A 25,091-nucleotide genomic window follows, 5' to 3' on the forward strand; every position below is an offset into this window, starting at 1 on the left:
CGCCACGCCCGGCTAAGAATTCGGTGCTTCACGGGTGATTTCGGCCCAATCGGCCGGTTTTCAATTGCGATGACGCTATAGTAACTATAATATAACTATATACCCTGTCACAACAACCACAACAAATGCTAATGCTCCAATTCAAGTTGCCTTCCAAGTGGTTTCCAGCTTGATCTTTGATTGATCAATCAAAGACAGATAATTTTGGGGTAATTGCCATCCAAATGCTCCAATTGCAAAGATGAGAAAAAGGAAGAGAGAAAAGAACAAAACGAACGAATTCGAAACATGTCATTAAATCGTGAATGAATGACCAAATTAGCGCTTCCTAGGGTTCCATCCCGGGGCGCAATTCATAATATAAAACCAATTATTATATCCAGGGGGGTTAAAGGGAATTTTTTACAAAAGATTGAGGCGTGGCGGTCCGGTCATCGGCACTTCACCATCATTATTCGCGCAACCTGGGCCGCCCGTTCCGCTTGACGGGAGATCGGCGGTATGCCCATGCTGGTCCAGATCCGCCCCCCTGAGCGGTGAAGCGGTATAAGTATGACTCTCATCAGGAGGATAAGGTGAATTGAATCCGGCAATCGCTTCTTCGGCAGAGGGCCGCGCATCAATCGGACTAGCTTCCGCGAAACTAGCACGGTTGGAGGAAGGCAGAGTATGTGGAGGCGGACTGCCGGCGCTACTCCGCAGGCTGCCATTACTTCCGCCCCATGCTCCCCGACGCAGCTTCATCAAGGCACTCAATGTCATTTCATCATCCAGGTTACCCATGTCGGCCAGTTGTGCTAGTCCAGGACTTGCTAGAGATGCGTTTGAGTGGGAAGTCCCGTGCGCTTTCAGCGATATGACCGAGTTGCGTGTGCTCCATTCACTTCGTTCCGTGATAGGGGTCAGACTGGGTTCTTGGAACTTGCCCCGGCTGCTGAAGCTGCGTGAGATGCCTTCGACTCCTCGTGGGCCAAAGTAGCCCCCATTTGTCAACTCGGAGGTGCCGTGTGCTTGTGCGTAGAAGCCAAACTCCTGGCCGTAAAATCCCTCGTCATCATTCTCGAGTGCCTCTGCGTTCGCTGCCGCGACAATCGCATCGTCGTAGTATGGATCATCGTCTTCGAATGTATGATCATCATAGGGATCCTCATATGCGGTCATGTCAACAACTTGGCTGTCATCCGATACTAGCCCCGGTTGTGATTCACCTGTATGCGACGCCTGCGAGACACTTTCTTGTGCTTGAGAGCGCTCACTGGTGCTGAACTTCCGTTCGAATTGGATTTTTACGCTTGCTTCGTTTGCTGCAAATGCCAGGGCATTATGAAGGAGATCCAGATTCTGTTCCGTCAAAACTCCACCATGAGCCCGGGTAGGTCCCATGTTGGGAATCGGCTCACCAAGTGGACCACGTTTGATCGAAGGAGCCTGGTATTCACTTGCCACACTAGGCATGTGTTTAAGACCCTGGCTAGCGTGCTCCTCGAGTAGAATCTCTCTCTCTAGAGCATCGCTGCTGGGATCGGGATTCTGTTGTGGAGGGGGGGCTGGGGGGGGGCAACTGGCTTTCGTTCATAGAGATGGCTGGTCTCATCATCGAAGATAGACTCATCAAACCCTCCATCTTGGTTGTCACTATCCAGATCTCCAAATTCACCATCGTCAAAGTACAAATCATCATCATCTTCGTCAATAACTTGATTGCCTTGCTCCGGAGGACCCATGCCAATACCCGACGACCGACGTAACTCAAGTGGCCGTGGAATATCATCTTCTCTGGGTTGTTCGACTTCATCTGAATCGGGCGATGAGGTCTTCTGGTCTTCTGGCGGTATGGATGTAGGTGGCAGTACAGGAGGCGCAGGGGTAATTGGGCTTGCGACCACAGGTGATAACCCTGGAACAGTCCAAGACTTGATTTCGGCCATTGAGGGGGCAGAGAAGTAATCTTCATCAGCGTCTGCATTGACGCCAGGAATTCTTTCTTCCAAGCCATCAATGTCGTCCATCATGTCTTGATCGAAGTCTTCATCAAAATCATCAAAGTACCCATCTTCCATTTTGCGCTCGGCCTCCTTTGCTTTGTGTTTTTCTTCGAGGAGCTTTTCCTGGGTAGAAGACTCCACTCCTCCCATGTCAAAGCTGAAACGTGATGCATTGCTCTTGAGATGTTTGGGCAACCCAGATGAAGAAGGCCGGGGTACAATTGGTATAACATCCTCGTCCTGTTGTGGGGGTGGTGAGCTCGTCTTTGGCGGGTATTCTGGGATATCTCCATATAGCTCTGCGATGTGTTCGGCAGGGAGCTCGATCGGCGGAGAAACGCTTGACTCAACGTTCTCGGGACTTTGATTGGGTAGTCGATAGGGCAAGTTTCTAGCAAACGGGGGCAAAGACTGTTCATGCCCGGATTGGGTTTGATGTGTCAAAAGGCTCGACTGGAGATAGCCTTTATTCTCAACCTGCAGCACATTCTGGTCGTCCTCGAAGTGCTCCTTGAAAACGGGAGAGTAATCGCTATACTTTCTCGTTTGATCACTGAGTCGACTCGCTGGGCTCTGAAGTGTGGGTTGCGCTGGTGATGCATCCTGTGTGCTATAACTCGCCCCATCAGGCGGGCCACTCGGGGTGCCTGATACGTTTCGGCGAGGTCGTGGGGCTGAGAAGTCATGCACAATGCTTCCACGAATTCGGGGATCATAGTCGTCCGGGATGGCAGGAACCAGGTTAGAAGATTTATGCTTCACCTCATCCGTTCGATTGTTGCTCATCTGAGCGGATCGCCGACGGGCTAGTAGAGACATCGGATTGAGAAGATGTAGCATCGCCTTGCCGGATTTGTGATGGGTATTGTCCATAGGAACATCACGCTCCGCTGTTCGACGAACCATTGCATTCTCCGATCTGATATCTCTCGGCGGCACAAACGATTTGTCTGGCGGCAAATCTTCGGGAGAAGGCATCATTCGGAAATGGTTCGTGCCCGGGCCCGCAGTTGGCGAACGTTTCTGGGTCTCACCAGTGGCTGTTTGCAAATTGCGTAGACCTTTCCCCCGAAGGAAAGGCGGAAGGGCGAGGTTGGCTTGAAATTCGAGTCACCATCGCCCTCTGGCCATTGAAACCCGCCTGGCGGCTGTAAAGTATTTTGTTGCGACACCCACGTAGACTCGGGTTCCGAATCAAGCACAGGTCCATGTTCCACTGGGCTCGGGTGAGAGCCTTCCTCTTTCTCGAGCGACGGGTGATGAACGGCAAGGCTGACGGAGGAAGTCAGCGGTGCGACAGAAGAGCTGAAGTTGAGCTTTGAGGCATCGTTCTCAAGTGGCGAGTCGGTCCAGGGCGGGGCATCATAGGGGGGACCGTTCATCGAAGGGTGTGGTTAGGATAGGAGTATCAGGGATGTGAGGGAGCTGAGGCGGGGTGCTGAGCGGGCTGTCTATGGGACCTTTGAGACCTGGAGACGACGCGGGCGATGATACGGGCGGCGCTGTGGAGCGGCGATGGTCTCGACGCCAGTATGAGAAGACGGTGGACGGGGGCATTGTAGCCGGTGATCGGACCCGTACGGCACCAGTGGATAGCGTAGTTGCTGTTCAAGGAATATGCGACTCCATTGCTCTCAGGTATTCGCCTGTGGAGGCCACTGATTAGAGGTTGAAAGGAGGCGGGCCATCCAGTCTCACATACCAGACACCAGTGGGGCATGCAGCAGCCACTGGGCGTTGCGCTACCTAAAAGAGCCGCCTGCGGTGTTATGTGAAAGTGTGAGTGAAAGTAATATGATATGCAAATAAAGTGATCAATTGATAATAGATCTCAGGCTTTAGAGTACGAGAGTACCGTAAAGTAAATAAGAGTGAGGTGACAGTCAACAGCGGAAAAACGATGGGCCCCCCCAAGTCCACGAACCTTTGGAAGACGTAATCGGGCTGCAGCTCAACCACGGGACGGTTACACTGGTTCAGGTGCCTGGATCTATACTTAGTATACACTACAGCTTGGATTGGTCAAGAAGATATGGAATTCCTCTCCTCAGATCATACACAGGAAATAAATCAACACTACTTTACAGGGATATCCTTCAAAAACAGCAAAATAACACAAAGAAAGACGCCCAGAATGACAACGCTATAACGAACCAACAAATCCAGAAGAGAAAATGAAAAAGTATTGCAGAAAGAAGGAAATCAGCCATAGCGAATACTCTGCCTCCAGCGATCAATAACATCTTGCTGTGCAGCCTCAAGGGGCTGTCGCAAGGTTGGACCGCAGGTGCTGGGGTAGGCCATGTTGTTGTAGGGGTAGGGGGGTGGATAAGGCATTCCATACCCAGTAGATTGACCCATGGGATATCCTGTCATTCCCTGGGATGCCATATTGACGGGCAACGAATACATCGAAGAACGGTGTCCAAGCTGGGGCCTCACGCCCTGTTGTTGAGGGAAGACATCGTATGACGACTGGCGCGCGACATACGCAGGACGAGATTGTGGGAGAGCAGCCATGCTTCGTCGCATTTGGATATTCCTAACATCTCCGCGCTGCGTATTGTTTTCTCTTTGCAAACGAGCGCGTCTTTGCGCAAGGGTTTCCTCTTGTTCCGGTGCTGGCTCGCTGGGTTTCGATTCCTCCTTAGGCGCGTTTCCAGCTCGGGTATCAAACTCGGCCATGAGACCACTAGTGAACTCACTATCCTCGGTGTTCTGTCCCTTCAAGCGTCTTAACCGCTCAGCTAGAGTTTCGGCCTCGTTGTCACTCTCGTCCTCGGGTTCGGACTTCGGCTTCTCCGACGTAACTTCCATCGTGGAGTAGACAGTAACGGGCCGTTTCTCTGGGGCTGGTTCTCCCCGAAGGCGAGCACGACGAGTACTCAAGGGTTCATTTTCTTCAATCTCATGCTTCGCCATCAATCCAACAGGTCGGTTCTCGTCGTCCACATTGACCTTATCTGGATACAGCATTGCCAGGGGGACATCGTCGTCATCGGCATGATTGTTAGGATCCCATGCAAGAGTGACCGGCCGCCTGCGTCTCTTGTCACTTTGCTTTTGGGCCATCTCATCCATCTCCAACAGCGTAGCACCCATACCCTGGGCTTGCGAAGCTGTAGGAACGGCTGAGCGAGTCCGCTGTTTCAACTCTTGTTTCCGCAACTGCAATTCCGCGAGAAGCGTGTTTGGTGGCCCGACATAATCATCCTCCGAGTCTTCCTCCGAGTCTTCGCCACTTTCTGGAGAGGATGAGCCACTCTCAGTTTCGGAGCCATTGCCAGACCGACCATCATGCGATCGTTCGTGGTCGTGGTCGTGGTCGTGGGTGTGGTCACCAGGTTGTTGATGTTCTCCAACTTCTGCTTGAGCCGAGCCCTCCTCGCTCTCTTTGCTCTGCGGTTGACCCATCAGGTATTGAGAGTTGCGGTCTGACTTTTGACCAGGGGGAATCTTTAACAGGGTCTTGCGCTTTGCATTCCCATACACATGGGAGCCGATCTGGCCAGCAAAAGGGTGGTCTGTGAAGGCCGAGACCGGGGCATATGTCGAAGCGTCGAGAATGCTATCGAGTGTCGCGACGGCAGAGTCTTGTTTAACTTGGATATCAAGAGGGGCACTTGGTGGATCGAAAAACACGCTTGCGCGGAGTTGCTGGGGAACGGTCGATTGATGTTTGTCTTTCTGGCCGTCTTTGGTCGCTGTTTGCTCTGCCAATTTGTCGTCGGCGGCAATCGAGTGCATAAGCTGGGTACGACGCCTTTCACGGTCCGTAATGGGCTTGTGCGACAGCTTCGGTGGTAGATTTAATATGCGAGGGACAGGCGCTGGGTAATAAACCATTTGTTCCCCCGACTGCGGGACCTTGTACGATTCCGGCTTGCTTGCAAGGGGAGGCTGGATCAGCGAGAAACGCCGTCCGCTTTCCGCGCGTTCCAAAGGATTGAAATGAACACCATCGAAGTCATTAAACAACGTGCGGGCCTGGTGGAAGGTATCACCCGATGCAGCTGAAGCTGGTCGCTCAACTTCCTCCGTGGTATCATGGCCTCCTTCATAATGATTGTATTGAACTTCACTTGTTTGGCTATAGATCTGGGGTTGTGGGGCGGGTAGGATCGGCAACGGCGTAGGGATGTGGTCGGCATCGCGCCCGTTCTCATCATGATCGGGTTCCGTGACCTGAGCCAGTCGCGAGGCGCCGGATACGGAGCGCTGGCGTGTGGAAAAGGTCGATCCATGAGCGGAGGCCACAGTCACCGGGGAGAATGCACCATTCCGCATAATTATTGAGTTTGAGGCGGAGCTGCACGAACGCCTCTTCTGCTCCTGATCCATCTTGCGTATTTCACTGCCAATATCTGCAGAACTAGAGCTCAGGCGCTCCGCAGTCATTTCCAATCGCTCTACATTGCCCACATAGGCACCTTGGAGCGATTGAAGGTCTGGGATCGGATGGCTGAGAGGGGGAGGAATGTCGCTCGAGGCGCTGTGTAAGGGGGGGTTCGGGGGAGGAATGTCGCGCGATAGCTGTATTGAGCGGAGGGATAGCGCGGAAGCTGCTAGGTCGCTGATCGGGGGAAGGATCGGCATCATAGTCATCATCTTCGACTACATCGTAGCTGGTTGAGGTCATCGAGCGGATCATCGAGGCTAGATCTAAGCCAGCCTTGTCAGACGTTTTGGCGGTCTCCAGATGACTTCCCCCATCGAGGTGATCGGTATCGTGTAGTTGTTGAAAAGGACCATGTGAGGGAGATGGGCTGCGCGACAGGTCGGAACCGGAGTGAGAAGCGACCTCGTCAACTTGAGCGACGGCGTTGTAGGCCATGGTCTCAGAGTAGGTCATGCGACCGTGAGGTGGTGGTGGTGGAGATGGAGATGAAGGTGGAGGATGAGAGTGAGGGCGAAGGAGAAGGTGAAGGTGTTCAACCGTTGACCTCCAAACACCCGGGCCGGGTGTGGAGGATGAATGGGGAACTCAAAGGCTGGAGCAGCAGAGAGGAGAAGGTGAGATTAAGTGTACCATTTGTTCCTAAGGCTATCTCTGGGTAGAGGACCAGGGACGAAAGTGAAAGTGAAACCCAGGAACCAAAAAAGGACTACTCGTGTGTCACTCGAGGAGATTTTTTGGATTTTTATTTTTTTTTCGCCTCTTGAGGGTTGAGCTAAATTTGGACGTAATACAAGGCACAATGTCTCTACCCCCTCTATTTGCCCCCCCCTTGGAATGCTTCGATTCGAGACAAAAAACAGGGTTATTCAGGCCAAGACCGTGTGGGACCCAAAGAGGATCCAAAAGGGACGAGCGCACGGTCTGGCCCGTGGGGGGTCATCTACGGAGTAGAGTACTACAGTAGTATGTATAGATGTACACAGGTGTACGTGGTTCGCATCTGCTACAGCGACGCCTACGATTCCATCTGTCGAAATTTCAATTCAAACCCAGTCGCACACTAGTATCTGGCTGCAGCTGAAATCTTACGATACAAATAAAAATAAAAATAGTATCATGATCTCTCCTATCCCGGCAGGGATCGACTCGATCTACAACAACCTTCTTCACCTAAACCCCCTTAAAAAAGTCAATTGGAACTTCGATTTTTGGTCCATGAAAATATCAATGAGCAAAGAGCCTGACAATCAAGTAGTACAAAGGAAATATAGCGATAGTTTAGGTAGAATAAGTTCAAGGGACAAAGAAACATCGTACAGTATGTACACATCTAAAAAACACCGAATCAAGGCTTGACAAAGGTCAAAAAGTCCAGCGACAGATCGGTAAAGAAGCTGGCGCCACCAACGGTCTTGGGGTGATTAGACTGGGTCACATTGCAATACTCAATGAAGTTGCCAGCCTTCTGGCTCTTGCTCTTGATAAGAGACACATACTTGGACAAGAGACAACTCTTACCCGGTCCATCATGACAGCTCGCGATAGGATAAACCGCGTCGTTGAACAGCACCCGAATATAAGGATCCGTCGAAGAGTGCTTCTTACTTCCAGTGCTGCAGTTCAAAACCTCAAAGGCGACAGTGCCGCGCATGGTAATCCAATGAGCAATGTTATACAGGTGGTTCTTTGGAAGGCGGGTGGAAGAAAGGGGGTCTTCCTCGTCGAAAATCCCCATGGCTGCTGTCATCTCGGCAATTTGATTGTCGTTCAAAAACGCCATGATCAAACTCGGGACCGTAAAGGACTTCCCGTCAGCACCGATGCCGGTCTGGCCAGGTCCCTTACTGAGCAGTTCAGTCAGACTCTCAAGGAATGGTAGGAAGAGCTTTGGAGCGGGCCCATCTGCACCGGGGCCGACACCATAATAATAGCTCAGATCCTGAGAATACGCATAGTTGCGCAACTCATCCTCGGTGAAGACCCCACACCAGGGGCTGAGGTTGCCAGTGATCTGACTCTCGTACCCGCACAAATAGGGGAAGAAGAGGATGTCGGTTTCAGTAAAGGTGAGATTCCCTTTGACCAGTGAGTTGATACGTTTCAAGGCTTTGGGGACCCATGTATTGTCAACTGTGGATAGAATTAGCGATACTGTCATCTCAAATTCAGAAGGTCCAGGTTGAAACCATCACGCACAGTCTGTCACATTGTTGCCCCCGCTGGAGGTAGATGCAAAGGTCGGACATGAGTCTGAGGGCCCGAGTGAGTTACCAATGGCATTCACGGAGCCAGTTGAGTTGACGCTGACAACCGTTCCATATGTATCAGCAAATTCATAGAGGTAGCCATTAACGAAAGCCCGAGCGGTTTGAACTACTCGGGACTCGTTGATGGGGTTCTTGTATTGATTTGCCCATACATAAAACGGGTTACCGTCCTGGTAAAAGTTGGGATCTGCACATCAATTAGTAGACATCGATTTATATGGCGACGGGAATCTTACACCGGGCTCGAAGCTGATAACCAAGATCACTAGCCTGTAACCAACTCGAATGAGCTTCCAAGGTTCGTTCTGCGCTGGGATGAGCGGTTATCATACCTCTTTCCAGCCTGTCATAGACTCCTGGGCTATTTGAAGGGTTGGGTTTGTCAACACCGGGCTCCAATCCGGGATGAACGAAAGCGAGCCGCGTGCATCAAAGCCTGTACCATTGACGGCAATTTGAATCTACATACCACACCCTTTAAGTAAGCCATTATACAAAAAAAATTCGTTGAAAAAGCAAACCTTATCTTCGAGTGCCACCCAGCTATTGTAAGAACCTGTATCGGGGAATCTGAGGTAGAAGTTTAGCCAATTGTCTCCAGCTTCCCCTGTTATCGCTTACCTGCTCCCGTGTCTCACAACATAAGCAGCCTGTTGCACGGTGCACTTGTCAGGCGTTTCGTTGCTCACTCCATTGACATTCGGACCAGCAAAGTATGGGCTATTCCCACCTGCATACTGAAGAGGATTCTGTGCTGTTTTACTCGAGGGGAACAGGATATCATTGGCCGGAGCGAGCACTGCAGCACTGCTCGTCGTAGCTGCTAGCAGTAGCGAAGATACCGCGGCAGTTTTGAAGTAGTTCGTCATGGTGGTTGTATTTATTTTCATAAACGCATACTCCTAATCCTGGCGGCGAATTCATAACACTATATAGCTACCGACACCGGTGATGTTGCGGACCTGCGTTAGTTCGCCGGCTAGTCCCCCCTAGTAGCGCCAGGGAAGGCTGATAGCCCCCCCGCAGGCCTATTGCCGGCGCACGTGTCGGAGTAATTACGCCGTGAGATTTAACCGAGATGAACCCGATAATATACTGCTTCCAATTTCATCTAGAAGTCCGATTTCTTGAATGGATTTCTACTTTAAATAGGCTCGGCTTTCTCGGCTGCCACTAAGAGGGTACCAAGCCACAACGATTGCCTATCATTTATGAAACGTGCCCAGTGGACTGATTAATGGAATCCTGGTGCGTACAATAGTCTTCCTATGATGGATACATCAGCTGTCATTGATCTACGCGGCAACCGAGTTAAGCGAGCTATCCAGAAAGCCCTGTCACAGATTCCTCTTCTTCATGGATGACTTGAGTGCCGACATGCCCTTCTCGATGTCGGCAAAAATACCCGTCATAGTCGACTGACCACAGGCATGCTCTTGATGCTTGGCAGTACTACCGATATCTCGCTTTTTGAAATTTATGCCTGGCGAGACAGTCACGCAATTGTATTGCGACTCGCCGGCCTGAGTTGGCAGATTTCCTCTGTCTTGCAGTCGCCCGAACACGACTCAACTTCCCATCCTCGAGTCTTGCGCGCGATATAGTCCTGGAACACTGAATCCTCATTTTCAAACAGTGTGGTGACGTTGTGCCAGAATGCGGGAGTGAGTTCCGCGGCAGAGTCGGTCACGGCAGGCTCAAGAAGCGAGCCGTATGTTTCCTTCGCAGAGTAATATTTTTCCCAAACTGGATTTGTCTGGTAATCCGGGCTCGACATATTTGTGATGTAAACGGTGTAATCCAGCACTCCAAAAGTCACCGGGTCGACCGAGTATACGCGGAAGGTGGGATTGCCAGAAGTTGGGGTCAAGGCCGGGGCGATATAAGACATCACGTTCGCGGTTTTGGCAGATTTAGCGGTATAATTGGAGTATGAGAGTTCAAATTCGTCTTTGTGTGTGTGACCGTAAAATGCTCCGGCAATAGTCGCGTCGTAACGTTGAATGATCTGGTTGAAGTAGTTCGATCCATCATGAAGGGTATCTCCAGAGCCCATCGGCATGTGTCCTAGAAGCCAAACGCGCTCGCCAGCCGCCTCCGCTGCACTAAGCTCCGTGACCAACCATCTCAATTGACCATTGGGGTCCGTTTCCATGGTCTTTTCATACAGCCAAAAGTTCTCCTTGTAGTAGAAATTGGTGTTGAAAGAGATGATTCGCAGATTACTACCTGGGTGTTTCACCGAGTATGCGCCATAGTTGTCTGCCACTGTCGCTGCCGTTGATCCAATCCACTTACTCCAGGCAGAAGAAAGAGTATCGTAGACCCATTGGCTGGATATAGTGGTATCGATAGCAGCGGTCGGGAAAGAGTTGACAGGTGCCGCGTCATGGTTGCCAACAACACCATACACCTTATTGAGATAGGATGGCATCCGTTTGTTGTAGGCATCGTTCAGGTCATTTGTAACCTCGGTTTCATTGACCAGCCAGACAGCACCTTCGACTACATCGCCGGTAAAGATAGTGAAGTTTGCATCAGGGACCAACTGCTCAATGGCTTTATACATGCTTTCCTCTAAACTCAGAGGCGAGTCGCACTTTGAGTTTCCATATTCACCTGCAGGGTAGCTTGTATTTCCTGGAGCATCGGCAGCGGTGTATGGTCGACAGCAGATATTCTTTGTGCAATTATAGCTGGCATCATGATGATCATTAGCAAAGGCCGTGAGGGCTAGAGTTCAGGACAACATACTTTGCACCAACTTCATAGGAAAGATCAACATGGATGTCACTGATGTGGACAATTTGAAGAGGAGTTTGACCGCTGGGAGATGGCCGGGATGCATTCGCGGGCTTAACAGAAGGAAATTCAACCGTATACTCGGTCACGTCTGGAAAATCACAAAGACCAAAAACAGTTGAGCAGAAAAGGACTGCAGTCGTGGATGGGATGTCCATGTTCCGGAGGTCGTGTGCGAGAATCGGTCCTTCAAGACCGATCGCTCCCTCGCAGACATCCTTATCCTCGACCTAAAAACCCATTAGATGCTGTCTTCAAACATAAAAATATTCAATTTACCCCAGCCAAGACGCAAACATCGGTGATCACATCCACAAATGCATCATTTCCCAGGTGGGCCAACCCCTGCAAGATACCAAGTAGAGCCTGTATCATAGATATAGTGTTAACAGTTTGTACATTTAGGAGATGCTCTGAGCTCCGACACCTGACGTACCTCACAACTGCTGCAGGTCACTGCATTTTCAATGTCGGAGAGAATATCGCTCGCGCTACTCCTCTTGACAACGTCGTCTCCATCCGATGAGGCGAATGAGGCACCTAGCAGGGTTGCAGCTGCAATCCACAGTCGAACAAACATGTTCAATTCACTGAAAAACCTCAGAATCCAGCAGCTTTGGATTGTTCGACCTTTCAAGCTTTGAGCGACAACCTATTCAAAGTGTGCAATGACATAGAGACAGACTTTTAAACCAACCACACGGCAGAGTTCCACTACTTTGCACTAATGCAGGCCCGATGAAATTGGCTTCATCGCACGTTGGGCTCTATTCAGCAGTGATTGACTACATACTGCTAAGCGAAGCGGAGGTTGTGCCACAAGCATCGCCAACCCCTCAATGCACCGCACGAAAGACGCTGATCGCTTGGTGCCGATTGGTGCCTTCGGGGTTCGCCAATAGGGGATAGAAGTTACCAGTTGTCTATGTCTGGAATGGTTTCTCCGAAAGTGCCGGTCGGTACACTATCAGGGCGCTAGAGGCAATCTATTCGCTGAAGAACATGCATCGGGTCCAACGGCTACGGGGAATTTACCCCTTTTAATGGCCCACCAATCCGTCCTATCTCCACTGAACACGGGATAGAATTGACAACGCCGATCATAATGGGCTTTAAATAGCTCGTGATTTTATGTGTATGTTCTGGAAGACATGATCTTGGGTTCCAGTAGAATGCCCGTGTCAGAGCGCTGATCATGGGAGTAGGCTCCCAGGAATTCGATCATGGCGCCGGGGAATTTTGGGTTTGTTTTGTACCACATATTAGGGCTATGGTCTTGATTATTCTAAATTTCTCAACCTTGTACTCCGAACCTAATAAAACACAACTCATGAATCTGGAGTGCCATGGTTCAAACAATCAACTTCAAGTTGAAGTTATCAGCCCTGGAGTACTAGGTAGCTCTGGAATATATATCGTGGCGTTTACGCCCTGAACTCGGAGGTTGCCAACTTGAACCCCAAGGCTTGTGACTCGGAGGCGCATCGATGGGTACGCATCAGAACCAAGGTCGTAATGACGGCGATGCCAAAGGTATTGAAGTAGATGAATCGAGCATCATGGTTGCCGAATACCATGACGTGTTTGGGCTCAGCCATAATTTCAATATTGTGCTGTTAATAGATGACTCTAGAAAGGGGGACACTTCCAAACAAATAACTTGAAGCCCCCTGTATATTGGGCGGCAGGAGTTGTAGGACAGTTTCCCCATTCGCGAGCTCCCCTACTACCGATGAAAGAAATCCATCTAATTCACAAGAACAACCAAATAATAGGGGATTGGCGTTCTACATATGGGTGGGTCTGATTTCCCGGTTACATAGAACAGTCATCGTTAAATGTTCACGTGATCACGCGGCGCGCCGGCCAAACCGGCGGGACGCGCTGGACTCGATTCCCCGGCAGCCAGCGACAGCGCATCATTCGCTAAAATGTCATACTATGACATTGATTCCATTTTGACAGATGCACAGGTCAGTCCAGACAGATTTATTCTATGAATATTTGGCCCAAGAGCTAATAGCTGGTCTTAGAAACTGCCTTGCACGTTCGAACTAGAAGTTCCAGGTCTGGGCATCCTGGAGGGAAATCCAGGCGAAGATGTATGTTTTTGAACATTAACAACCCTGGGAAAGCCCATTCTCACTCATGCATCTCAGATTAAACCGGGTACTCGCATTGATCTCCCACTATGGCTAGGGGAGATGCTTTCTATCGGGTAAGACTGGCCCCCGCTATTCGCCTAGTAAAAAGGCAAGTCGTTTCTGACATTTGACCGTTGCAGTGCACGACTGGGGACATCTCGTCTGGTGACCCTTGATATGCCGTCCGCTCTGTCCGAGCGAGTGATGAACGCACTGAAAGCAGACCCACGAACAGTTGACCTGCGTTCCTTGGCCCCGCATTTCTACAGCCTGGGGGAGAGGATTCTCGAACTGTTCGAGGAAGAGGAGTTGGTCGACGTATTGATGGAGGTATGTCATTGGCGGTGCCTCTCAAACCCCTTTAACGGAAATTAGCATTTCTGACGTGGATTCTAGACCTTCAAGAAACGGGCGGCCGAGGTCTCCGATCAAGCTCACAACCCGCGTGGAGCCGTTGGAGACGGAGTAGATTTCCTCCGAGGTCTCGACGAGACAGAACGCCAGTGTAAGTTGCAGGGACTATTGTTCCGCACGGCAGTGGACAATGTGCATTATTGAATTTAAACTGACAGGCTGCAGTGTTCCGAGCGGCTCATGATCGGGCTAAGGAGATGCGGGTCTGGAGCGGGGAGGCCAAGCGGAAATGATTAGTCGCGACCAACTCGAGACTCGGACTGAGCTGTGCTCGTTGAGAGATTTCGAGGGCGGAAAAGGGTGATCTATCACGTCTAATCTAACCAGATGAACCATAATAATGACTGCATGCCCAACAGAAATGTGATCACAGTAAGCGGTATTCTCGATGCCGTTATATGTCTTGATGTACTTGTAATTATCTACTCCAATTCGCTGGGAAATCCTCTAAATCTCCAAAGGGCCATTACTAGTAGTACCATGCCTTACCTAACTAATACGAGTACCAGACTCGCATCGCGTTCAAGTTCCATATGAATGAATGTGGGCACAAATCAAGATGGCAGAGGAATAGATACGACCTATCCGGTCTCGATGGACTCGGAATAAATTGGAATATGCTTTATTTTTGGTGCTTTGATACTCCGGGTCTGTGTACGGAGTATTCCATATACTCCGGCAGATAGTTGTACATCGATGGATAGTTAGTTCGGACGGTTGCACATAGTGGGGCGAGCCACGCGAGTTCATTTTTGCTTTTTCTTTTCATGAACTTCTACGGAGTACGGAGTACAGGGCATCTGGAATGAAAGTCCTTATACGGAGTACCCTAGCTACTGTAGGTACTCGGTTAATGATTGGCACAGCCAGAACGGCCCAGGCAAAAGGACCCAAGCGTAAGGACAGCTGAAACCGACCCCACGGGCGCCATCCGATTGGGTCAAAGTGATGTCAGGCACAGCGATCGCCGATGATCTCGTCCAAAGAGCTAGCGGGGGGGCTGGTTAGCTTCTCAGCTAGGGGAAAAAAAAATAAGTCAAGTCAACAAGGTGATTCTTCCATTCCTCGCCTCATTCCAGTCGTCTCCATGGCGGGGACTGTCTCTCTCACCACTCTCATTTGATAACCTATTCCTTTCTATACTGCCAGTATTGTCACTGCTAGGAGTATACAACCATTCGTTCAGTTACTTTGCGCCCCCCGCGTGACTCGTCACAATCCCTCTCGATCCCTCACCTCGATAACCTCGATCTCAATCTCGATACTTTATACCATTTTTCTTTTCTTTTCTTTCCCCCCTGGTGGATTACCCCTGCACCACCAGAAACCTTGTATTGGTCCCACAGGTTCTTCTGTTCGCTTCTCATCGCCTTCAATCTGCATCCCTCGCTTCCTGCAGTCGAATCTTCCTTTGCGCCCACGTCGGATCATCCAATACATTGCCTAGTCATCGTTTAGTTTGGGGCAAGATTTCCAGATCCAGTTAATTAATTATCCGACGAGAGTGGAGGGCTCCGCTCTGAATTACCTTCTCTGAGTTCCGATTGCGCAGGTCGCACAAGGAATCGCAAATCATCGCCGCATGGGAGTATGCAACAGGATGGATGTAAACGACCGCAAAACCCAGCGCCGGAGCTCGGCCGCTCCCTCACACCCACATTCGCATTTACCTTCATACCCACAGTCCCAGCCGCGAGGCGCAGTATATCACTCCGAGACTGCCCCATCCACCCGCAGTACCTCCAAGCGTTGTCCCAGCAGTGAGCCTCTCCCCCCTTCCGTCCAGACTGCCCAAAACTAAACATCCGTCAAACTGACCTTGGTCCATCATCTCTTCAGATCAATCCGATCGTCCACAACATTCGTCCCTGAATCGAGTGAAGGGCAGAACCAATATGAATACCCCTCCCCGGATGAGTCCAGAGATGTCCTGGCTAAAGGATCAATCGCCTGTGCGTGGGACACGCACTCCTCCTCGCCCGTGCAGTATGTCCCCTCCTCCCTGTATAGGAACCACCGGGGAAATGCATCTAATACTGGGTTTTTGATTGCGATAGGAACATCTGAGCCTGGTACTCCGACCACATTGGTGAATCCCGCATCTAGTCTTCTCCAGGATCTATTGAAGGAGCAGCGTGCCCATCGTGGTTCTCGAGGAGCTGGATCTGGATCTGAAGACTGGAATGATAGCCGCCCCAGAACCCCCGAGAATCGTTCCGTCCAAGAAGACACCGCCTCCGACAAATCACGGAAAATGAAGGATACTTTTACCGCAAGCTCACGGGAACAGCCGAAGGAGATGGGCGTCCGAGAGATGGATCAGGTGGGTCCTCGGTAGAACCGATCGATCGATTAACACAAATCTGACCCCTGGAACAGTATGTTTCGAAAATCACCAAGCTGAACTTCGACCTGAAGTTGGAGATCTTCCACCGCACCCAACAGCTGGGAACCATGGAGAAAAAAATGGAGCGAATGGAGAAGATGGAAGAGGAGCTGCAACAGATGCACAAGCTCGAGGAAGAAGTGGTGGAGCTCCGTGCGGCTAAACAGCGGAATTGCAGCCTGCAGGAGTCTAACGATCGCCTTCGGGAGGAACTTCACAAACGAGACCAGGCTGTCGCGGAAGCCGTGCAGTTCATCTGCCAGCTGGAGGCCAAAATCGACGAGATTGAAACGGGCGGGCGCACTTCCCAGGCCTCATTTGGTCGTCTGGTGCTCGATGGACCCAATGCAACACCGAGGACACAGGCGGTCCTTGAAATTCCTGAGAGAACGTCATCCAAGCGAGCATCTTTGAAATCACCCGAGCGCACTCTGAACAAAGTGCCTTCATTTATGCGAGGAGACAGTGAAAGTACTTCGGTTCTGCGCAGCTTGTACGCTCCGGAAGTGAATAACTCATACTCAGCTATGAGTCAATTGACGAAATCGGAAAGTTACAATACCATGAACGACATCCTGGAACCGGTATCACCTAGACTCAGTGTACTCAGTGAGTGTAGCGAGTTGCATCCACTAGACACCCCTACGAAATGGGATCAAGCCGACAAGCTGGATATCCCTGTGCGTAGGGTTTCATCCATGGATTCTTTTGACAGTTTCAACCCCCGGCTCGAACGAGAGGAGAGGATGGATACCCAGATTGACGAATGGATGGAGCCACGTCAGGATATGCAACAGACTATAATCAGACGGCGCATGAATCGAGTCGCGTCAGATGCTTCCAAAATCCCAACAGCCCCTTTCAGGATTTCGTCCAATCATCAAGGACGCGGGCGACTGGACGAGATGCTCTTTGCTGGGGTCAAACTCCCACCCACCCCCGATACTATGAGCACTGCTCATGTGGCAGGTCGCCATGGCTCAAATGGTAGTATGGCGGCCGCTGCGCAGAGAAGTCCCAGGCCTGACCGCGACCTTTGGCTCGCCGGTCGACCATTGGAACGTCATCGTTCTGCTGATGAGCTCACAACTCGAACTCGCCGCAGCTTCACTGGCAGCGACGTCACAGACAGTATGCAAACAAACTGCAGCGATACCCCTCGCCTGGGCTTCATGAATGACAAAGAATCCCCCTCAATGTTCCCTTTTAACACGGTTGCGTCGAAAGCCAGTGAACTACTTGGTCCTGGAAGTCCTAACAACCCCGTCGTTGATTCATTCGGGGGTCTTCTCCGTCAAAACAGCAGTGACAGCCAAGATGAAGCAGTACCTCCGGCGATTCCTGCGTACCAAACTCCGACTAAGACTGTTTCCAAATCTCGGTCATTGGAGGATGAAGCGTCACCCCCGCTCACTCCCCAGGAGTGGATCGCCGCTGCAAGGCACACTCCTCGAACTCGCAAACAGCTAGCCCATGGCCTTCGGGTTGAACAAGAGGGGCGGGGTGACCTGCCACCTCGCAAAGTTATCAGCCAGGCGGCATTCCATGACGGGGATAGTGTTGACTCTTACCCAATGGAGCATGATGCGCCAGGGGTTCCGACCCTCGACATGGACACACTCAATATCCTTGAACAGCCCATTGCTGAGGTCCCTGAAGATCCCGCCCCGCTGCAGAAATCCGAGCCAGAGCAACGCCGGCGCTTCAGCTTCCGGCCTCCATTCCTCAATCGTGCAAACCTTCCTCGCCGTATTCAACCCTCTCAGACTGCACCAAACCTGATGGACGACGATGAGGATGATGGCGCGCCATCGCCCATTATCCCGAAGACTCGTAACATGGGCGGCGCAGGTCGTCGTCCTATGTCACAGATCATCACCAATACGACGGACTATTACTCATCCAGCGTTCCTCCTCCAAACGAGAGATTCGGAAACGAGAACTTCACAGTGAAATCTTTCCACCAATCTTTAATGGAGAGTCGCGACGAAAACATTCCCCCGTCCACAATGGATCCGCCACCATTTCTGGACGTCCCACAACATCCCACAGCGCAGACCACAAACGTCGCAGCTCACTTGGAATCTTTGGGTGGATGAAGGGCATGAGTGCTAAACGCTCAGAGCCTGCAACCCCCGCCGAGGCTGAGGATTTCCCCGAATCCGTGAAAGACCCGCGTCCAGTTTCGCGTCCTACGCATGAAACCAGTCGGCTGACGTTGGGGCGACCTTCAACTCCTGACTCAATGGATGCCCATATGGTTCGTCCACGCTCGGAAATGACAATGTACTCTGACGACCAGACCCGTCGTCCACGTTATATGGGTCGTCGCGCTCGTCGGGGGTAATTTACCCCGGTAGCAAACTTCTGATGCTCCCTCATCTCTCGCCACCTCACTCACCTTTTACTTATGATACCCACGTCCATGTATAACAACAAAGAACAGTGCGCAGTATCAGGAAAGGTGCTATCATCTCAAGACCGCTGATTCCTTTCGTCACTCGGAATGTCAATCGGTAATGGTTTTGTACACTCTGTATCTATATTACAATTCTTCCTGCCGGACAGGAAGGATGCTCATGTTTTAAATGATTTTAAGTGCGCGGTATATTTCTATGGGAAGGCTAAAATGGAAATTAGCGAATTTGGGTTTACCATATAGTTTAAAATAGCTTATTGTATTATTGAGTCGCTTTGATCATGATGATTTCAAAAATTAGATCGAATCAAATTCTGTCCTCCCACCCTGGACTTGAGCCCTCTATCATACTAGATTACACCTAGTCGCTTTCAAAGAATCCGTAATTTTGTGGCATCCAGGCCAGTTCGTCACCCATAACTCCATTACCTGCTCTCATCGTCAAACGCCATCCTTGAAAAAGGGTACCAAGAGAAAATCAAAATCAGAATGAGATAATACACGAAGAAAATTGAAAAACATCAATGAACAGCGGTCTGCAAGGTTAATACCAATCGTTGCCCTTTTCTCCTAATTTCTTCTTTTGCGGATTGAGAGAAATCACCCGCTGACCAGGGAGCGCATCGGCAGTAAATGCCGCTTCAAAGATACTCGCAATTCCACGCTTAGCATAATGAGCGAAAGCGTCGTAATCATCACGTTTCCCATTCACGGCTCCCCACTCCAGACCCTGCGGAGACATACCATCGCCTAGGTCACTCCAACGTGTCACAACGATAGCTTGTCTAAACACGCCGGGCCGCGAGTCCCCGCGATCCTCGGAAAGCTTCACCTCAATCAGATATTCAGTCGGGCACTCGGGGCACCGACGCATAGGCCTGCAGAACCCACAGAGCGTAGTCAGGGCATTGGGATCAAAGCCTGATCCCTTCCAGCGGTCCTTGACTTTATGTTCGAGACCCTGTAGCCCGCCTGTCTCCCGTGCTCGGGGGATATGGCCTAGCGCACACTTACAAGCAGGCATGAGCTCGCCGTCCCGCCAATGCGCACAGGCAGAGAAGTAAGGCCAGTAGTCTTCGCGTGAGAAGAGAAGAATTCGCTGTGCTGATGCAGGTAGATCGGCCGGCGCAAATGCCTGGCTTTTAACCCGCATCATTAGCCGACCTTCATGAATGTGAAATCGTGAGCTGAATGACCAGTTATCCCGCTGCCACCGTTTTCCCATGTCCTCCACGGGGATTCCATATCTCGGCCCGAACCGGTGTGCACGCATGATAAGCTGGACAAATGAATACGAGAGCATTCGGCCGTGCGTAATACGGTGCCGCGGCGGAGGATTAAGCGCATTGAACGCATTGGCGCAGTTGAATAGCGGGTTAATAACATGAGCCGGCCTCATACGTTCCTGTCCCTCCTGAATACGGCGATGATACCGCGCACATGGGAAACAAAGTAGATGATGCGGCAAGGACTGATCAAGCCTCGCCAAGAAATCAAGTTTATAGTGGAAGTTCTGCGTCGCTTCCAGCGAGAGGAAGTACCGCGGTCCCAGACGGCGGTACAGCGTAATCGTCGCAATTGCCAAGCTCGCCGCATCGGCCGGGTCCAAGAACCATGCAATAAGCGCCCACAGTCGCGGCGGCAACTTCGCTATGTCCCCTTCCCCAGGTTCCCGGTGGTCTTCGAGCTCCTCCGTAGGCCCGTAGTTATCGACCGGGTCCAACAAGCCAAGAGTGTGGATCATGCTCGTGTAGTCGCGGCGCTCGCCCAATTGTGAGTCGACATTCGCGTGCATCTGCTTATATTTTTCCCGGTGTACCTGCAAAGGCGCCAGATTCGGCATCGGGGGCGGTTCGTCGGCGCTGGGACATGCGGCCAGCCGCAGGTCGGTCGTGGAGCGACTGCCCTTTCGAAGGGTTTGGCGGGATTTCTTAGGTCGAAGAGCATTGGTGAATAGGGATCGGAAGCCCCCTTTCGGGCCGGGGCTTTCTGCCGACATAGTGAATTGCGCGCGATTAGCAGGGCTTGAGTCCTGTAAGTGGGTTTTGCGTGGATGTCTGTAGATCGAAGCCTTGAAGGTTGCTCTTGAAGTTGGAGACCCTGGGCTTACGTGACGGCCCGCGTCGGCCCGGCTGAGCCACACTGGCATCTTTACCAGTTCTATAGTCATAGTGTATGCAACATTGAATTGTATTCAGACGTAGTGACGGTCTATTGTATTTAGTACTCTTAGATAATTTACTGGGTTCTCTCGAAATTCTGAATTGAAATGCGCATACAATGGCATGTGCCCACTGAAGTATATACTACTACTACCACTACTACTACTACTACTACTACTACTACTCGAGATGCAACCGCCCCGCCGGGATAAGTGAGATGGCGCTACTACTAGTACTCGTAGACCTCAACAACTTGAAAAAATCAAACATGGCAGGTCGGAAGAGACTTGAATATACAACTGTAGCACTGAAATGAGATGAAAAATACAAAGGGTGTGATAGGGGACGTGATATCACCACTAGTAGTACTCAAATGAAGAGGTACTGACCGTGGAAAGATCTAGGGAAATGCCTGCGACATTCGATCACAGTTTGGCGAATACTAGTAATCAGGTGATGTATCGCGCTACTAGTAGTTTACTATGGTATCAAGATAGAAATACAAAATGCCGTTAGGCATTGATTTGATAAACGCATGCTACATACATGGTAAATTCAGAGCATACATATCATAGGTATCCAGTCGCTTTCAAAAAGGCCACCGCGCAATCCGCTTAAGAGAAACGCTTCTCAACGGTCTTCCAGTTGATGACCTCCCAGATGGCCTTGAAGTACTCAGCCTTGCGGTTTTGGTAGTCGAGGCTAGATGGAGGGTTAGCAAGCAGTTAGGCGAGGGTTTTTGATGGTTATGCTTACTAGTAGGCGTGCTCCCAGGCATCGATACCGAGGAGGGGCTCGAACTGACCGACGACGGGGTCCTGGTTCTTTTGGTGTGTTAGCATTTGTTGTCCTAACCCTAGCGAGGACTCGATTACTTACGGCGTAGGTGCGGATGCTGATCTGACCAGTCTGCTTGTCCTTGACCAGCCAGGCCCAGCCACTACCTTGGATACCAGCAAGAGCAGTGTTGACCTTGTTCTGGAATTCGCCGAGGCTGCCGTAGGTCTCATCGATGGCCTTGGCAAGGGCACCCGAGGGGGGGCTCACCACCGCCAGCACTCTTGGGGGCCAGGTTCTCCCAGAAGAGGGTGTGGTTAAGGTGACCACCACCGTGGAAGTTGATGGCGGGCTTCAGAGAGATCTGGGCGGCAATGTCACCCTTGTGCTGGGCCTCCTGGAGCTGCTCAACAGCGGTGTTGTAGCTGTTGACGTAGGTGTTGTGGTGGTTCTTGTGGTGGAGCTCCATGATCTTGCCGGAGATCGACGGCTCAAGGGCGCCATAGTCGTCTTGGCGTCATGTTAGTTTATTGAATTCTTTCTAAAAATTTGATTCGATTTCGGGCGAAGTGATCCCGGGGGTACCGAAGAAAGAGCACTTACAGGAGAGGTCGGGTAGAGTAGCCTTGCCGCGGGCGAAGGTCAGACCCGCAGCTCCGGCCTTGAAGGTCGGAGCTCCTGAGCGTAGGGCGACACGTGCAGTGTTTGCAAGAATAGAAGCCATTGTGAGGGAAGTATTGGGAGATTATGGAGGTTGAATGTGAGAAAAAGTATGGGGGAGAGTTCAATGGGAAAGAAAGGACAAGCGGGTCTCATAGCTAATGAAGTAACCGAGCTTAACGTCATTCTTGTTTTCGCCGGTCGGCTGTGAGTTTCTCCGCCTCCGACGTGAATTTCATATGACACTCAAGCAACCAAATCATTGATTACACTAATCCTCGCCATTTCAAGCTGTGAGGGTCCAGCGTGGAGCTATGGAGTCGCCATCCCCTCCATATGCCGGTCAAAAGCGCAAAGTCACCGAAATGAGCTCCTCCGACGAAGAGGATGCGCGCCCGACCACCGGCTTTCGTGGCTTTGCCAGAGCCCGCGATCGTTCCGAATCTCCTGCTACTATGGGAGGGCTAGGTAGCACATCTCGCAACCCACGGAACAATATGTCAAACTCGAATGCACCCCCGCGAGGTGGAGCACCCAGTCGCGGTGGAAAGGGTGGAGGCGGCAGCTCGTTCGCCGCGCGCATGATGGCGAAGATGGGCTACAAAGAGGGACAGGGTCTAGGAACCACTGGACAAGGTATTGTCAATCCGATTGAAGCACAAGCGCGCCCGACAGGTGCCGGCTTAGGTGCGGTCCGCGAGAAAACCAAACAAGCTCGCGATGAGGAGCGCCGCGAAGCCGCGCGCAAAGGCGAGACGGTCGAAGACAGCTCCGACGAAGAAAAACGAAGACGGAAAACGAAGAAAAACGAACGCAAGACAGAAAGTCGGAGCGGTACGGGCACCCCGGTTGCGCGCGTCAAACCTCAATTCCGTACGGCGCGAGAAATAGAGACCGATATGGAAGGCTTGGAGGTGCCAAACGTTCTAAAATCCCTTGTGGATGCTACAGGCAAGGAACAACGAGTCCTGACCTCGACGGCCGGCTTGATGACATCACAAGGATTTGTGAGCTCAGGAGAGGGTGAAGCTTTGAAGATTGCTCGGCGTGCTCGCAACGACCTTGAAGCTTTCGCAGACGAGTGGAAAGGCTTGACGGAGCGGAAGAAGTTCATTGAGATCGAAGAGGCTCAGGTGGTCGAAGAATTGGACGAATATCAATCCCGAGTCGACCATCTTACAGGATTAATTGCTGCTGTTCAGGAGCTGGACTTCTTTGAACATGACGAAAGCATCATATCTAAGTTCGATGAGATGACTGGCAAGCTCGAAGCTATGGAATTGAAGTACCGCGATATGATGGATGAATACAAACTGGCAGAGGCGGCTGTTGCTGCCATCCATCCTCTATTTCGGCAGGCCATGGAGGAGTGGGAGCCACTACAGAACCCTACGTTCCTCGTTTCAAACCTCAGTCGTCTCCAGCCACTTCTATCTCGCCAGAATAAGAAAGGGGAAATCCGACAACGTCAGTCAACTTCTCCATATGAGACCATGATTTATTCGTTGTGGCTACCCCGAGTTCGCTCAGCAGTCATGAATGACTGGGATGTTTATGACCCTTCTACTGCAACAAACCTGGCAGTAGCCTGGAAACCAGTCATACCGCCATTTGTATTCGCAAACCTACTAGACCAACTGGTGGTTCCCAAGCTCAGTGGGGCCTTGAAGCAATGGAAATCCCGAAGCAGTCGACGAAATCCGTCTGAGCACGACGGACAATTCCCGTGGTGGTTGTTCACATGGCTACAGTACTTGGACGACCGACACACCAACCCCAGACAACCAACAGGTCTCATGTCGGATGCCAAGAGAAAGTTCCGCGTGGTTTTAGATTCCTGGAGCCTGCGTCGGGGCCTCGTGAACGGCATTGAGTTGTGGCGTGATGCATTAGGCACAGAGTTTGATGTATGCTTGCGCAATCATCTACTGCCTCGTCTTGCACGTCATATTCGCGAGGACTTTGTCGTGAACCCGCAAGACCAGGATTTGACCACATTAGAGGATGTCTTACGCTGGAAGAACTTCTTCAAGCCTAATGTCATGGGCATGCTGTTGGTCGCAGACTTCTTCCCGAAGTGGCATGAGATCTTGTACATTTGGCTCACCAACGATCCTAATCACGAAGAAGTCGGTGAATGGTTCTCATGGTGGCAGACTCAAATCCCGGCTGAAATCAACGATCTTGCGATGGTCCAGGATGAGTGGAATAAGGGTCTACAGACTATGGATCATGCCTTGAATCTTGGAGATCGCGCAGCGGCCGAATTGCCGCGGCCCACACTCTCCCATGCAGTCAACGCTTCCCACGCGAGAAGATGCTGTGGCCGAGGCAGCAGCGGCAGCACCGGTTCCTCCGCAAGCCAAGCCCCAGGCGAGTAAAGAAGAACCCGCATTCAAGGATATCGTGGAAAGCTGGTGCATGGAGCAGGAACTCCTCATTCGCCCATTGCGAGAAGCACACCCAAAGAATGGTCTACCTCTGTTTCGAATCACGGCGAGCGTCACTGGAAGTGGTGGCGTTGTGGCATATTTGCAAGGAGACGTCGTCTGGGTTCAGAACAAGAAAGCCAAGGATATTTGGGAACCGATGGGCTTGGAGGATCAATTGGTGGAGCGTGCCGAAGGCCGGTAGGGCCTTCTATGTACCTACCACATTACTCCGTAGACTACGTAC

At 51.3% G+C, this 25,091-nt stretch overlaps 10 protein-coding genes across 10 annotated transcripts; 3 read left to right on the forward strand and 7 right to left on the reverse strand.

Annotated features, from left to right (window-relative positions):
- Positions 1-402: 402 nt before the first annotated feature.
- On the reverse strand, positions 403-3,367 carry N7533_005851 (uncharacterized protein; the record flags this gene model as incomplete). Its single annotated transcript, XM_057102501.1, is given in 3 exon segments — positions 403-1,530; positions 1,563-3,008; positions 3,020-3,367. The coding sequence occupies 3 exon segments, from the start codon at positions 3,365-3,367 to the stop codon at positions 403-405; spliced, it is 2,922 nt and encodes a 973-aa protein (XP_056962131.1).
- An 820-nt stretch (positions 3,368-4,187) lies between these two features.
- On the reverse strand, positions 4,188-6,326 carry N7533_005852 (uncharacterized protein; the record flags this gene model as incomplete). The annotated part of the gene is made up of 1 exon (XM_057102502.1): positions 4,188-6,326. One exon carries the CDS (start codon positions 6,324-6,326, stop codon positions 4,188-4,190), a length of 2,139 nt encoding a protein of 712 aa, XP_056962132.1.
- Positions 6,327-6,357: 31 nt separating this feature from the next.
- Positions 6,358-6,819, reverse strand: N7533_005853 (uncharacterized protein; the record flags this gene model as incomplete). Its single annotated transcript, XM_057102503.1, has 1 exon — positions 6,358-6,819. One exon carries the CDS (start codon positions 6,817-6,819, stop codon positions 6,358-6,360), a length of 462 nt encoding a protein of 153 aa, XP_056962133.1.
- A 910-nt stretch (positions 6,820-7,729) lies between these two features.
- N7533_005854 (phosphoglycerate mutase-like protein) lies at positions 7,730-9,520 on the reverse strand (the record flags this gene model as incomplete). Its single annotated transcript, XM_057102504.1, has 6 exons — positions 7,730-8,514; positions 8,581-8,838; positions 8,888-8,921; positions 8,984-9,112; positions 9,173-9,221; positions 9,273-9,520. The coding sequence occupies 6 exons, from the start codon at positions 9,518-9,520 to the stop codon at positions 7,730-7,732; spliced, it is 1,503 nt and encodes a 500-aa protein (XP_056962134.1).
- Positions 9,521-9,988: 468 nt separating this feature from the next.
- Positions 9,989-12,033, reverse strand: N7533_005855 (sphingomyelin phosphodiesterase; the record flags this gene model as incomplete). Its single annotated transcript, XM_057102505.1, is given in 5 exon segments — positions 9,989-10,197; positions 10,215-11,347; positions 11,406-11,683; positions 11,733-11,819; positions 11,890-12,033. The coding sequence occupies 5 exon segments, from the start codon at positions 12,031-12,033 to the stop codon at positions 9,989-9,991; spliced, it is 1,851 nt and encodes a 616-aa protein (XP_056962135.1).
- A 1,351-nt stretch (positions 12,034-13,384) lies between these two features.
- Positions 13,385-14,244, forward strand: psf3 (DNA replication protein PSF3; the record flags this gene model as incomplete). The annotated part of the gene is made up of 6 exons (XM_057102506.1): positions 13,385-13,426; positions 13,487-13,555; positions 13,613-13,671; positions 13,738-13,927; positions 13,994-14,102; positions 14,177-14,244. 6 exons carry the CDS (start codon positions 13,385-13,387, stop codon positions 14,242-14,244), a joined length of 537 nt encoding a protein of 178 aa, XP_056962136.1.
- Positions 14,245-15,906: 1,662 nt separating this feature from the next.
- Positions 15,907-18,496, forward strand: N7533_005857 (uncharacterized protein; the record flags this gene model as incomplete). The annotated part of the gene is made up of 3 exons (XM_057102507.1): positions 15,907-15,997; positions 16,069-16,334; positions 16,391-18,496. 3 exons carry the CDS (start codon positions 15,907-15,909, stop codon positions 18,494-18,496), a joined length of 2,463 nt encoding a protein of 820 aa, XP_056962137.1.
- An 864-nt stretch (positions 18,497-19,360) lies between these two features.
- N7533_005858 (uncharacterized protein) lies at positions 19,361-20,815 on the reverse strand (the record flags this gene model as incomplete). The annotated part of the gene is made up of 1 exon (XM_057102508.1): positions 19,361-20,815. One exon carries the CDS (start codon positions 20,813-20,815, stop codon positions 19,361-19,363), a length of 1,455 nt encoding a protein of 484 aa, XP_056962138.1.
- Positions 20,816-21,592: 777 nt separating this feature from the next.
- On the reverse strand, positions 21,593-22,479 carry sod2 (superoxide dismutase sodB; the record flags this gene model as incomplete). The annotated part of the gene is made up of 5 exons (XM_057102509.1): positions 21,593-21,680; positions 21,735-21,802; positions 21,858-21,972; positions 22,010-22,265; positions 22,359-22,479. 5 exons carry the CDS (start codon positions 22,477-22,479, stop codon positions 21,593-21,595), a joined length of 648 nt encoding a protein of 215 aa, XP_056962139.1.
- Positions 22,480-22,729: 250 nt separating this feature from the next.
- Positions 22,730-25,049, forward strand: N7533_005860 (putative G-patch domain protein (TFIP11); the record flags this gene model as incomplete). Its single annotated transcript, XM_057102510.1, has 2 exons — positions 22,730-24,607; positions 24,666-25,049. 2 exons carry the CDS (start codon positions 22,730-22,732, stop codon positions 25,047-25,049), a joined length of 2,262 nt encoding a protein of 753 aa, XP_056962140.1.
- Between the last annotated feature and the right edge of the window lie 42 nt (positions 25,050-25,091).

Source organism: Penicillium manginii (assembly GCF_028828005.1).
Source record: "Penicillium manginii strain IBT 31320 chromosome Unknown utg000004l:1.0-7231830.0:1.0-7236170.0, whole genome shotgun sequence".
NCBI classification, from domain to species: domain Eukaryota; kingdom Fungi; phylum Ascomycota; class Eurotiomycetes; order Eurotiales; family Aspergillaceae; genus Penicillium; species Penicillium manginii.